This window comes from Humulus lupulus, chromosome 4 (assembly GCF_963169125.1).
Source record: "Humulus lupulus chromosome 4, drHumLupu1.1, whole genome shotgun sequence".
NCBI classification, from domain to species: domain Eukaryota; kingdom Viridiplantae; phylum Streptophyta; class Magnoliopsida; order Rosales; family Cannabaceae; genus Humulus; species Humulus lupulus.
In genome coordinates this window covers 5,853,748-5,868,120 of record NC_084796.1, presented here as the reverse complement: position 1 = coordinate 5,868,120, position 14,373 = coordinate 5,853,748, and the positions used below count along the sequence as shown (strand labels likewise).

General features: G+C 32.5%; 1 protein-coding gene across 4 annotated transcripts; it reads right to left on the bottom strand.

The window, feature by feature from the left end:
* Nucleotides 1–6,475: 6,475 nt before the first annotated feature.
* Nucleotides 6,476–14,110, bottom strand: LOC133829804 (putative disease resistance RPP13-like protein 1). 4 transcript variants are annotated; one of them, XM_062259599.1, is made up of 12 exons: nt 13,879–14,110; nt 13,500–13,741; nt 9,876–12,920; nt 9,539–9,587; nt 8,970–9,137; nt 8,744–8,830; nt 8,494–8,628; nt 8,248–8,358; nt 7,986–8,077; nt 7,771–7,876; nt 7,340–7,426; nt 6,476–7,261 (listed from the first exon to the last, which is right to left on the bottom strand). In XM_062259599.1, exons 3-12 carry the CDS (start codon nt 12,914–12,916, stop codon nt 6,875–6,877), a joined length of 4,263 nt encoding a protein of 1,420 aa, XP_062115583.1. In that variant the 5' UTR covers nt 12,917–12,920; nt 13,500–13,741; nt 13,879–14,110; the 3' UTR covers nt 6,476–6,874. The 4 variants fall into 4 exon arrangements, 3 of the variants coding, with proteins under 3 accessions (XP_062115583.1, XP_062115585.1, XP_062115584.1); XM_062259601.1 differs by lacking the exons at nt 13,500–13,741; nt 13,879–14,110 and having other exon boundaries at nt 9,876–10,240; nt 12,598–12,675; XR_009891874.1 differs by lacking the exon at nt 6,476–7,261 and having other exon boundaries at nt 7,771–7,856.
* Between the last annotated feature and the right edge of the window lie 263 nt (nt 14,111–14,373).

Here is a 14,373-nt window from a genome sequence, read left to right as displayed (position 1 = left end):
ATATATATATATATAGGTGTGAGGTCAGTGAAGATATGTGGAGAATACAGTGATGAGTTAGAAGTGTGTGGAGATGGAGTTGACCCTATTTGTTTGACCAGATCTCTGAGAAGATATGTTGGTGAAGCCATTTTACTAAGTGTAGGGAATGATGAAGAAGAAGAAGAAGTAGGAGAAGAAGAACAAAAAGAGGATCCACTACCACTACCATATTCAACTCCTTACTTTAACCCTAATAATTATAATTATAATTATACTACTAATCCACCACTCTCTTATGTGGTAGTCAATGATCCATACCCAAGCAACTGCTCAATTATGTGAAATCATTTATATATGAACAACTTCTTATTATATTTTTCTTAATTTTTAGGTGATCAGTAGAACTGTTAAAGAGTAATAATATTCCACCTCTATGGTACATTAGTTTTAATTGTTAATTAGATTGTTATTTATTATTTTTAATATTCGGATGAGTTGATGATCTCAAATATATGTATATTGGGATGAGTTTAACAAATTACCTAATATATAAATATATGGAAGCATTTTCCATGCTTACCTTTCTATTTTTATCTTTTTTTTTTTAATTTTAGAATCAAGAATTTATTTTCCAATATAAGAAATTGAAATAATTATTTACCAAAATATTAATTATGTGATTATAAATGATGATTTCATAAAATTGAAACATGAATAATTAATAATATAAAAGAGAACCAATTGATTAATTAAATTAACGTTGGTTTTCAGTTAATGGAAATGTTAATATTCTAATATGGATAATAAAATAACTAAAATTAAATTAAATAACTAATTAATAAAAAAATGATCGGTTTACCAAAATCAGGCTCACTATATTATTTTGTTCAATTTTGTGAAACCACTTTGCAAAACACAAGATGGAAAATGTTATTTATCCAGTTACATATTCAAATAATTTACTATTAACAGCATAATAATAATATAGTCTAGAAACAAATACACGATTTTTTTCTTGTGCTATTTAAAATTTAGTAAGATAAAACTATCAACATATAATATATTTTAATAATTTTAGTAATTATAATTAATGACTTCAAAGCAAATATAAAATTAGAAACATCAATTTTTTTGTTAAATTAATAACCAAAACTTCAAGGATTTTAGTTCTGTGAGGTTTCCAAGGGAGGCAGGTCTTCTACCAGTTTCAATGGAACAATTGAGTTGAGAACTTTTCAGATCTCTACTATTCAAGCAATAGTTTGTTATCTATAGCCAAGGTAATTGAGGATAGGGTTGATAAGATAATCTTCATTGTATTTAACAAAGCTAGAGACATTAGATGATTATGGTTTATGAATTTAGGGGAAACAAGATAGTAATGAATTGTTGTAGTTTAGTATTATTTGTTCTAGATTTTTTTTTTATTTGAAACTGAATTTTAATTATACAAAATTATTTGTTTCTCAAGCATAATAAAAAAAATTTATAATAAAGTATTCAAAAAATGCGTAGCAACTTCTAATATACGAGCAGAAAGTCCTTGTGTATATTATGTCTATGTACGCAAGTTGGCAAGTGTTAGTATGTTAATGCAGAAGGTTTATGATAGGGAAAGGAAATATAGAAAAGGGATAGAGGTTTTGTGTTTTACTAAAAATTATATACATATTACTCACTACAGTGCTCTTTACATAGAGCTGAAAATATAACTAAAATACTGTTTGGCATTGTAATCTGTTTTTTATTTAAAAAATGAGAACAGATTACAGCTTTTGTAGTTTTATGATAACTCTACAAAATAGAGTTATTTTATCACTTTTATGTGCTAATTGTTGCTTAATTCTTGAGTTTTTAAGTAATTTTGAATTTATTAGTTTTATTTTGATTTTATATTATTTTGTGTGTTTTTATAGTTATTTTGTTGTAAAATGTTGTAGTTAATTATTTAAATTATTATTGTTTAGTTTGAGAAAAAAATGTTGTATTATTGAATTTAAATATTAAATATAAATTAAGTTATAATTAATATTTTCAAAGAATTTACTTGATTTATTTATAGTGGAAATATTTTATTATGATTTAGTTTATGTTTATTTTAGGGAATTTGGTGTATAATGGAGAGAAAAAATAGCATTTTCAAAGAAAAGAAAGTAAAAATTGGCATTGATAAGAAGGCCCAAAGCAGCCACACCAGCCCCTGGGCCCACGCCTGCCCAAGCCCAACTGCTGATGCTCCCAATTTCCACCTGCCAGCCGTGTATCTCCAGCTGCCGCCACCTGGTTTCTCTCCCTTCAGCAGCATCAAGTTTCCCTCATCAACAAGCCGCCAGCTGTCCACATAAAATAGCATCATCAACGCCTCAACCAAATCCCTCATCAGCCATATTCCCCAAGCGTCCAGCAACTTCAACCACAGCCCAACACAGCTTGCCTCTTCCAATCACAGCCAAAACGCAAGGCCCATCTGCCTTTTGACCAGTCCAAAGAAAAAAAAACTACTATTTTTCTGAATTAGTCAACATCACCAAATAGTCAAAAATAACATTTTTCTTCCCAATGTCTTTCTTCTTTCACTCAAATATCAATTTACTCTTTCCTATTTTTCTTACCTAAATAAACATTCCTAATTCATTTTTTTACCCTAACTTTTCACTAATCTTTTACCCAACCAAACATTTCATCTTTCCAATACTCTTACACTTACTCTATTTATCCTACCACTTCCTAACACAATTAAATTAATCAATTTATTTATTTTAATTTGATTAATTTAATCTCCATATTTTGCCTATAAATAGAGTCTTGTAAGACCATTTGGGGGGCTCTTCTTCTTCATCTTTTCAACATCTTCTACACATATTTTTCTCTCTTTTCTCTACCATTTTCATCTTTTGAAGAGCATGTCAAGTATGTTATTTTGTAATTTTTATCTAGTTATGAACTTCTAATCTTTTTCAAAAGTTATTAAGATGATGATAAAGCAAAATGTAACTAGATAATTTTTTTTTTTTTGTATGTTGATTTCCCATTTGTACAACATTGTTTATGGATTTTTCTATCAAAGATATGCATTTTTCATCTAGTGTTGATTGTTAAAGCATATTACACTTAGTTTTTCATTATGCAAAAATATGATATTCTTTGATTAAATGTTTTTCATTAAATTGTTCACATCTAATTCTTAGAGCATAAGTATCATATTTTGCCTAAACATAATCTCTTTGATTTTTTGTAGTTTCATTAGGTTGTAACACAACTAATGCTTAGAAATTATATCTTATATAAGTGAAGAAAAATCCTACATTTTTAAAAGAGTAACCTGTGCTTGAATAGAAAATATATTTTGAAAAAATATATAGTGTGATTTATTTCAACTATATCAAAACTTGGGAATCAATATACTTATAAATACTATTGAAGTTGCATTTTGTGGATTCTAACATCTTAATAATCTTATTTTACATATATCATTTTAAAACCATTTTTCTATTTAATCTTAAATCTTTTTATTACTTGTCTTTTATTTTTCTAAAACAAAATCTCATCATATATTTGGAACTAGGTTAGAATATTATTGCTTTGTTTGAAATAGTTTCTTTTGATGTTAGTCAACTCCCATGGGTTCGACCTCGTACTTACATGAACATTATATTCCGAAACGATTCGTGCACTTGCGAGTTTAAATATTAAAACACACCATCTTTTGGGATCAACATTTTAAAAAAAAAACAGGTGTTTGGTTAATATTTTCTAAAAATAATTTTTTAGTTTTATTTTTAAAAAAATATCTTAAATAAAACTTAATAAATATATTTACAAAGAGAAAATTATTTTGAAAGTTTGTAATAAATAATAAGATAAAGTAATGTGAAAGAAAAATTGATGAATAATAAGGAGAGACAAAATAATGAAAGAAATTTTGAGGAAGAAAAATTGAGAAGAGACAAATTGATGCAAGAAAAAAAATTAGAGAGAAAGTGATAAGAGATAAAATAATGACATAATAAGTGATGAGAGATGAAATAAGGTAATCAAAAGTGATGAAAGAGAAAGTAATGTGAGATAATAATAATTAAAAATATTATATGAGAAAAAAAATTGACAAAATAAAATTTAGAAAAACTAAAAATAATTTTTTGTTGTTTTTTTTATTTTTGTAACTTGGTTTTTTAAAATTGTTTTCCGAAAACAATGCCAAATACCCTAAAACAATTTTTAAGTTTTAAAAACAAAAAAAAAAATGTATTTTTAGTTAAGTAGCCTAACACAGTCTTGATTTGAAATTGCAATTGCAGCTTGATTATGAACATGAATCTGTATTGGCTCATTCTGCTCCATATGTAAATCTGCATGTATTTTTCTATTCCAACTTCCTTGATTTACTGTAATTTGAGCTATCACATCTTGCTTCATTGATTTGAAGACCATGAGAAAATTCCTGATCCAATTACTATATCAGAAAAACCATGAAGTTTAAAATTGACAGTAAGAATATTTGATATATCTTACAATTCTTTTGGCACAATGCATGAAACAATATATCTGGTCTGGTGGCTGTGAGATACATCAAGTAACCAATCAAACTTTTATATTTGTTTTCATCAACTTTTTCTTCTTCTTCTTCTTCTGATTAACCAGTGTGCCTGTGCTTTTGCAATCTTCCATGTGAGTTTTTTTGGCTTATGAAGACTCCATCCATCATGTTCTTGCTTCACCTCCATACCCAAGAAATTGGACATCAAGCCAAGGTCTGTAATCTCAAATACTTTTGAGTATTTTAGCTTTAAACTCCTTTATCAATTTCTCATTATGGAGGTGAAGCAAGACCATGAACAGAAACTATAATTGTATTAGCATAGAGTTGTGTAAAGAGAAAGAATGAAAAGTAATTTTCTCAGGTTGTTTCTCAAAGTTTGTATCAGGAGGAGAGCTTATAAATGACAAGAATACACGTGAATAATATCTTGTTCTAATTATCTCTCTTAGTTGTTACTGACTATTATTGTTTGTTATTGACTAATATTGTTTCATACTCTGTAGCACTAAATCACGCATATATTTATATTATATCATTAAGTTAGCAACCATTTTGTTGTAATATATATGTACGTGTACACAGGGCAATTTAAGCTACACAACTCTTAATTAAATATATACTTCAATTACTTCCTTTCTAGATGATATCAAAGCCTGATCCTAATCTGTTATCATTTTTTCTAATCAAGCTGAACCCACCAAACCCCTTATCATGCTCAATGTCAGTTCTGTTATCAAGCTTACCATCTCCAATTAGGGCTATGCAAAAATTTTTACAACCCGCCCAACCCGAATAAAACGCTCAAACCAACCCGAAAAAACCGCCAAAAAACGCAACCCTAATAAACCGACCAAAATTTAAACCGGCAAATTGTTACATTGGGCGGGTTGAAAATAATTATCAACCCGCCCAATATAACCCAACCCGCCCAATTAAGAATTTATTATTTTTAATATATTCAAATAAATATATAAATTAATTAAGTTTTGTTTTAATTTTTTTACTATAAATTTAAAATATTGTTTTAAGCTTAAAAATATAAATTTCACACTATTAGTAATAGTATTTAAAAGAAAAAAATTACAAAAATGTTAAAAAAAAATACCACTTTTATTTGGGCGGGTTGACCCGACCAACCTGCCCAACCTGCCCAACCCGCAAAAAAAAAATACAATTTTGGTAACCTGCCCAAATTATTGGACGAGTTAAAATTTTTTTTTTCTTAATTGGGCAAGTTACGGGTCACTTTTGCTAACCCGATTATGACATTGCACGGATAAAAATGCATTGTAAGCCGACCAACCCGCCAAATCCTCAGCCCTACCTCCAATTATCTGTTGTGGAAAGCTCAACTTGAAGCTCTCCTTGTTGATTACGACCTTTATCAATTTGTTAATGGCCCAAGTATCAAACCCCCCGCCACCGTCACCGGTGCTGCAAACCAAACCACACCCAATCCCGCCTACACTACTTGGATCCGACAAGATAAACTGTTATTTGGTGCATTGGCCGGAACTCTTTCTCCCACACTTGGCCCGCTCATCACTCGGGCCACCACCTCCAAAGGGGCTTGGAACATCCTAGCCACCACCTATGCTCTTCCATCCTGTGGACATGTTAAACAAGTTAAGTCCAAACTCAAAAACATTACCAAAGGTTCCAACACTATCTCTGAATATATGCAAAACATCAAAACCATCACCGATGAGCTTGCCATGTTAGGTACCATTGTCCCTCCTGAAGATATCACCGACAAAATAATTGACGGTCTTGACTCCCGTTACCAGTCCGTTATAGATGTCGTTAATGCTAGGGACAACCTAATATCATTTGCAGAACTACATGAAGAATTAATCAACAAAGAACTAGCCATTCAAACTGCCGAAGCCGCTATCCTACAATAAATACTGTATCGCTTTAAAAAACATTGAAGTGAAACCACAAAATAAAAGAGAGGATGAAATATGCTCTGTTTGCTTGATTTGCAAGAATGCAGGTGAATGAATATACTGTTTAGGATTTGATCAACTCCAATAATTGGTACATACAGTACAGCAAAACACTCAAATTAAGAGAATAAAAAATAAAATCACCATATAACAGAGTATCTAATATCAACCTTGGTGCTATTTATAACATTTCACAATGACACCACATATCTCCATATTTGTAAAATCCAACTAAAACTAAAATGCCCAGTAGGCATGTTGGCAAATAAGAAGTCAACTGCAACAAACAATGGTTTTTGCAATAACTGATGTGCTTGGTTACAAGACTGCTTCAATCTCTTGGAATCTTCAAAGTAAAATGCCGGCGGCCAAGCCTAACCACAATCACAGACAAGTGGACTTTTTATATATGTCGACCATACTCTAGGATACCCCCGTAATCACGATCAGACACCCCAATAAAAAGTGATTCGGCCTCTGAACTGAAAGATATGCCTGATATCTCACCAAAGAAATCAATTTCCTGTTCTTTCTCGAACCCGCTCTTCACATCATAGATGTGCACAAAGTCTGCATCCTCTGCTGTTGCCATGTAACAACCATCGGAAGTGAAGCGGATTGATCGAATGGCAGCTAAGTTGCCACTCAGAATAGCCACCGACTTGGATAGGTTGCGAATGTCCCAAACACGGCAAGTTTTGTCCTGGTTTCCAGTGGCAAAAATGACACCATTGGGGTGCCATGAAGAAGCGAAAGAATAATCCTTGTGTTCACTAAATTCTGCCACTGTCTGCAAGATCAAAAATAGTTAGTAATTCCTTTTTGAGCTCTAGATAGATCATTATAAAGTTGACAAATTTTCGATTACCTTTCCAGTTTGGGGGTCCACCATCAATCCATTTGGATTGTCCCCAACAACTACGAGAAGTTTACTGTCAGGACTCAAAGAAGAATGCTGCCAAAAGAAAAGGTGTACATCATTGGATCTTTGCAAGTGAAATGTGATCTTAATATCTTACTATGCCATGAAGACTAATGAAAATATACTAGAAACTTTCTTTCCAAAACTATATATACTAACACATACAACAGAAAACAATAATGCACTTCAATTGTGAATTAAGCATTCTCGCACTCTATCGATATCAGCCTATTAATTTTATACTTAACGATTCATAATATCAGTAATTAGTAGGTAAAACCCAATGACAGTAAAAATACATAATTATCAACAGCACACATAGCACATTAAACCTTTGGTCTAAGAAAAAATTAAAAAATGCAATGCAAGGGACTCACATTCACTGGCCAAGAGAAACGTAAATGCTTAGAAAGCTGAAATCTCTGCATATTAAATTCTCTGATTCCACAGTCATTGCTCGAAGCTAGAAAGTGAACAACGCCACTAAAAAAAGAAGAAAAGATTCCTGGATTAGTTAAGTTTATCTTCATAGAAACAAGAAAGGAAAATAAATAAAAAATAGTTATAGTATTCAAAAGGGTAGAATCACTACCTGGGACTTGCATAAATCTCAACGGAATTGGTTATAGCATTATTATCGTAAGTTGTCTTGTAGCAATAGCTAACTCCCGGCCAATCAAGAGACTGCATTCCAATCCAAATTTCGAAAGAAGACACTTCAACATTGTTTATAAATCTTTCACAAGAGAGCTTAGTTATTCTTAAAGGGACAAGACGGGAAACTAGTGAGGAGTTCTTCAGAAAACAGCAGTGTCGGTTAATTGAATTGAATCATTTAACCATAGTTTACTAACCTTGCAAATAAGTTCACCTTGATAACCTCCAACAACGAGTAGTTTATCTTTTACTGCAATGGTACTAATGAAAGTCTTCTTAAATCCCTCCAACAAACTTCCAGGATGTTTCTATAAGCAAAAGTAAAATGATCAGCCAAAAGCTTATATATTTTCTTTTTTCTATTTACTCGAGCAGAAAGAAAGATATGCAAAAGTAAATTGTGCATGTGCACATTTAATTAATAATGTTTTTGGTCAAAGTACCTCTGAAGGTGCCACATGTCTGGAGAGGTTGAGAACCTCAGACCTGCTAGAAGTTAACGATGACCAATGAACAATAGATTTACTTTGATTAAGGTAGACATCACATTTTGATGTTGCCCACACCAAATTCCTCAACTGCAACACCGAACAACCAACGTACTGATGAAAATCACGGCTATATAAATATATATATATATATTTATATTTATACACATCTCACAGGCCAAAATGCAAGCATGCACTTACAAACCTGAAAATGCAAAATGTTTGGTTTCACCAATGGTGCATTTCGTTTGAACTCATAGTAAATCAATCCTTTCTCCGTAATCTTGGAGTCCTGCTTACAAAATAAAATTTTGTGAACAAGCTCTCACTAATCAATTATTAGTACTCCAGCATAATCCATGTGAAACTACAAAGAGCAAATCAATTTAAAAAGAAATAAAGATATAAACAAAATGTAATTGAACTTTTACATTTCTAACCCTCTCTCCTGAAAAAGGGATGTTTTCATAATTCTTATACACCTCAAGCCTTCTTTGCCGGTATTGCTCTCTGTTTTTATTAAACTTATCCCAAGGAATGCCTAGGATATCTTGTCCTCCTCTAGCTTGAGTAGTAGTGATGTCAGATACCTTACCATCCTGCAATGCAAGTGTGATACGTTATTCCAAAGCATATACAAAACCAACAAAGGAAAGATACATTTAATTCAAAAGATGAATTGAATTTGAAAGATGATGAAAACTTTGTTTAATTGTTCCAATAATGGATATACTGAAATACTTATTTGGTTTAAAATGCTCTTGTTAGCTTTATTTATTTATTTTCATGTCTTAATATTTTGCATTGAGTCCCTGTCTCCAATCTTATTCAAATGCATGAAACTGCTTAATGTATTTGAAGCAAAAATATCATTGCAAGTCTGTGCATTTTATCAAAAATATACATAAAATAATTGATATGAATAAATTTTTAAATAATAAATATATGATTCACATAAACATGCAGGTACATCAGCAACCGAATGTAAACATGCAGGTACCTTCACTACTTCCTCTTCCCAGAATATATTATTGTTTGCAGGTCCAAACCTGTCCATTTTAATTTTCAACATGGATATTACTTAACAATTCAAATAAATTTGTGACAGTCCAAATGAAATAGAAAATGAAAAGATTCATGTTGACTACAATAAGCTCTGTCTATATGCTTAACTTCATTGTCCATAAAACTGGTCTTTGTTACAAAATGTTTGGGTTCGTATACAGTCTAATTTATAGCCCATAAAAATTTATCAACTCAAGAAGGAAAAAATTATAAGAGAAACAAGAAGCCATAGAAAAATGGATAATTAAAAATAACTGGGATAGACCTCGCACCTGATGCTTCTGCTTGTTCCAGTTGATCCATATTCTTTTACTTCTTTCTTCTTAATATGATCCTTAAACTTAGAAGAAAGCATCATATCAGGCTTCTCTGTAATTGGAAAATTCATAAATTGAGCACAATTATGAATCTCCAACTCTTTTAGACAGGATAAGACTCCAAAACACTCATCATCAAAGGCTTCAAGCTCGTCACAAAAGGAAATTCTTAACGAACTTAAACTCAAAGGTAACCCCCCTTCAAGAAATGACTTCTGTTCTGGACATCCAGATATCTTCATATTTTTCACACATGGAAATGCGGAGTCCATCTGTTGAGCCCTTGGAAGTAAAGGCATCAATTGTTTACAATTCAACACCTGTAGTATAGTTAATGATGGAAGATAATCAGGCAGGCTCACACTCAACTTTGGACAATCTTCCAAATGAAGCTCTTTAAGTCGAGCAAAGACTACTACATCTTCAGTGAATAACCATTCCTCCCATTCAGGCATATTCCAAAAATGCAAAATTTCTAAAGATTGAAATGGCTTAGACATGCAAAGGCCATTGGAGTAAAACTCTGAACCTACTGTGATCACACTATCACATCCCCAAATCTCGAGCTTTTTGAGGTACGGTAGCTGTCCAAATGATGGCAAGAAACAACAACTTTTGCAAAAGTGTAGACGCACTTCTACTATATCAGAAAAGGAATGATGTCCTACCCAATTTGAGAATATTGCGCCTCTGTATCCATAGAAAGAAAGTTGCTTCAAGTTAGTGTGAGGTTGGAGGGCATCTAGTATCTCTCTTTCTTTTAGTGAATCATTAGTGCCAATACCACCAATATCCCACATCAAAATCAGCCCTTTAAGACACTTCTTGTCCTGTAAATTAGCCTCCAAAACATCTTCAACATTGATAACATTTTCAAGGCCTGAAATTTTAAGTATGCCAGACAAATGCTGAAGTCCTCTTAATTCTTTAATACTAGAACCACTCTGCTTTCCCAAAACAAAATCAGTTAGAGTCACCAACTCTTTTAGATTACAAATTTGAGATGGCATCTCTTTTAAAGAAATTGTATTACTAATATCAAGATGGCGCAAGTTGATTAGATTTCCTATCTTCACTGGTAAACGAGTAAGATTTGTACAGTATGCTAATAGTAGTGTCTGCAAATTGTACAAGGTACAAATCGTATCAGGCATTTCTGTAATTTCAGTTGAAGATAAGTCCAAATACCTTAGATATTTCATACTTCCAACTGAATTTGGCAACTCTCTGATGAAAGACCCAGATAGAGAGAGTGTTTTTAAGAATACTCCAATACTTGACAATATTCCATCCATTGATATGTGGTTAGGCAACAATGATCCCTGCAGTGGTGAAGATTGGATTGACAGAAAGGTTCGTAAAGACCTAGCTTCGGATAACTTCTCAAACTTCTTTAACTCAAACCTTCCCCCAACATATGACAAATGACGAGTCTTCCTTGTAAGGTTGTTTAAGTTATTGTCATCCAATCTTATACAAAATTCACCCGATACAAAATTGGCTAAATCATGGACAAGATCATGCATGAAGATAGTCGATTCGTTCCAACTTGATCGTTGAAATAGTGATCGTGACATTAGAGCGCTGATGCATTCCTCAGCAACATCTTCCATTCTTTTCCCACTCTTATATTGTAGAATTCCTTCTGCCATCCACAACAAGATTAGATGCCTTTTCTCATATTTAAAACCTTTAGGGAAAATTGAGCAAAAAGCAAAACATTGTTTGAGATGTGAAGGTAAATATTGGTAACTCATCCATAATGCTGGAATAACTTCAACACTCCCATTTTCTTGCAAATGCAAATCCCATATATCACTTTTCAAAATCCTTTTCCATTCCTCCAGATTAAACTGAGATCGTAAAAGTCCAGCAAGGGATTTTATTGCTAAAGGAAGTCCCTTACATTTTGCAACAATTTCATGACCAATTTTCTGAAGATCTGGATATCCATCCAAGTCCACATCACTAAAGGCATGTGTTACAAATAGTTTCCAAGAATCATCATCAGATATTACTTGCAAGTCATGGATTGTAACATTACCCATCTTTAGCGCAACCATTCTATTGCGTGTCGTCGTGATGATCTTACCTCCAGTTGCTCCAAAATCAAAAGAACTTGCCAACCAACTACTATAATTCTCCTTCCAAACATCATCCAAAACAATGAGAAACTTCCTCCCCTCCAAAACCTCCTTTAGTTTAACTTGAAGCTTATATGGATCCTCAATATCACATTTCTTATAAGTGATGCTTTCAAAAATTAGTTTCAGTATCTTAACAACATCATACTCATCTGATACTGTAATCCATGCTTTGGACTCAAAATGCTCTTTCACTCTATTGTCATTGAAGATGAGCTGTGCAAGAGTGGTCTTGCCAATACCACCCATGCCCACAATTGGAATCACAGGTATCCTATTCCCACTAACATCATTTAATAGCAATAACTTAATAATTTTCTCTTTGTCATCATCTCTACCATAAACACCAGATTCTTTTGCCAAAGGAGCAGGCAGCTTTTGCAAAATTTTATTCTGAACACCTGCTTTTAGGCCAAGGACATCTTTTTGACCCATAATAAGCTTTAACCTATCAAGAATTCCAACTATCTTTGTTTTCACAAGATTATCAAATGCACCAAAAGAAGTAGGAATGAGTTTCAAGAATGTCTTACTGATGTTGTTTCCTGATTTAGCCTTCATCTTGCGTCTCAAAGCTTTAGTGTTGATCTCGTCCACCAGCTCATCTGCTTGATAAACAACATCCTTAAGCTCATCAAGCCACTTCCTCACCGTCTGATCTTGTAGTTGCTTTTCCTCAGCATCATTTAGCAGTGCAGTAGCTGACAACAAGGTTATATTCAGCTCCTTGAGCAAGTCTACAATGAGTTTCTTTCCACGGAAGAAGTCAACCACTTCCTGAGAAGCTAACCTATCAAAAAGCACTTGAAGAAAAGCAGAGAGGAAAGCTCCTCCTACGGCCAGTTCAGCCATGCTTCTGTAATTGAAGAAGGAACTCAGAGACCCAGGACTGATGAATCAAAACACTCGGATGAAAGCAAGAGGAAACATGGGTTTACTTTTCTTTGCTAAATGGTGCTTGCTAACTATTCCACTTGGTAAAATTTGCTCCCCAAGGGCCAAGTCTTCTTGATTTATTCATTTTGAAATAAAAAATAAACAAGTAGGTAATAATAATAATTTCTGAATAAATAAAAGACATTTAAATATATCCATATATATTAAAAAAAACACAGCAGAATTATATGTGCTGAATAGATGAAGAGGATATGGATAGAGGGCACTCCCAATCATTCAACTTGTTTTTTGTTTTTCATTTTTTTTTTTTTTTTTGAACAAAACAACACTACTTGAATTAATCAAATACAAAAAGAAAACCAAAGACAGAGCCCAAAAAATAAAATAAAACCATTCTTAAAAAAGCCTCCCTTTTATGGATAAAGTTAGCATAACTCATAAGATTATAGTTCATCCATTTTCTTTTTAAACAATCCCATCATGTAAGAGTAAGGTTTATGATTTTCACAACCCAGACCCAAGAAAGCTCATGGGTTACCTTTGAATCTCTCTTCGAATTCAGCCTTCGTAGCCATGAAATGGTGTCGCCCAGCCACAGTTGTCATTATAGACCAATTTCGCCACAGTTGTCTTCCCTAGCCCTCCCATGCCAAGCATGGGAATGACTGAAACATCTCCACTATCAATCGGATTCATCAGACAGATTATGATCTTCTCTTTGTCTTCATCTCTCCCAAACACTTCAGACTCATACAAGTAAGAATCTGATTGCAGTCTAGACTGAGATGATAGCTTAACATTATTAGTACTAGAACTACTATCTCAATTGTGTCTAACCTTTCAACTATACTTTTCAACCTTTTCATCATTATATAACGAGAGAAAACTGGGTTTGATCGAGAAAAGAAGTGACATACCATGTTTATTAGGCATCCTCTTACTTCCATGAGATGGTGAAACTCCATTTTATGTTGTAGAGCTTCTGTAACATACTCATCCAATAAGCTACATCTTTGAGCTTTATCAGCCAATCTTTCACCGCCTTTTCCTTTACTTGCCAATCCTCAGCATCTTCAAGGACTAGTTGAACCGTTGAAAGTAAACTTTGAAGCTTTCTTATCTGGTCCTTATTGGTGCCTGGCGATAACCACCTGCATTCTTCCAAGATGATAACACTATAAAATAGAGAGTTATTTTAACAGTTTTTATGGGCTAATTATGGCTTAATTTTTGAGCTTTTTAATTGATTTATTAAGTTTTTAGATTTTAAGTAATTTTGAATTTAATAGTCTTGATTTTATATAATTTTGTGTATTTTTATAAGTATTTTGTTGTAAAATGTTAATTGAATTATTATTGTTAAGTTAGTGGTAAAAAATATTGTATTATTAATAAAATATAAATTAAAATAT

Bases quoted from the DNA above. Each gene is read 5' to 3' on its own strand.
- LOC133829804 (XM_062259599.1), bottom strand. From the start codon at position 12,916: ATGGCTGAACTGGCCGTAGGAGGAGCTTTCCTCTCTGCTTTTCTTCAA. The intron at 8,831-8,969 runs GTAAAAGTTCAA...TTTTGTAAGCAG, and splicing joins CAGGAGAGAGGGTTAGAAAT to GACTCCAAGATTACGGAGAA. The intron at 7,427-7,770 runs GTGAGTCCCTTG...TTCTTTTGGCAG, and splicing joins GTTTCTCTTGGCCAGTGAAT to CATTCTTCTTTGAGTCCTGA.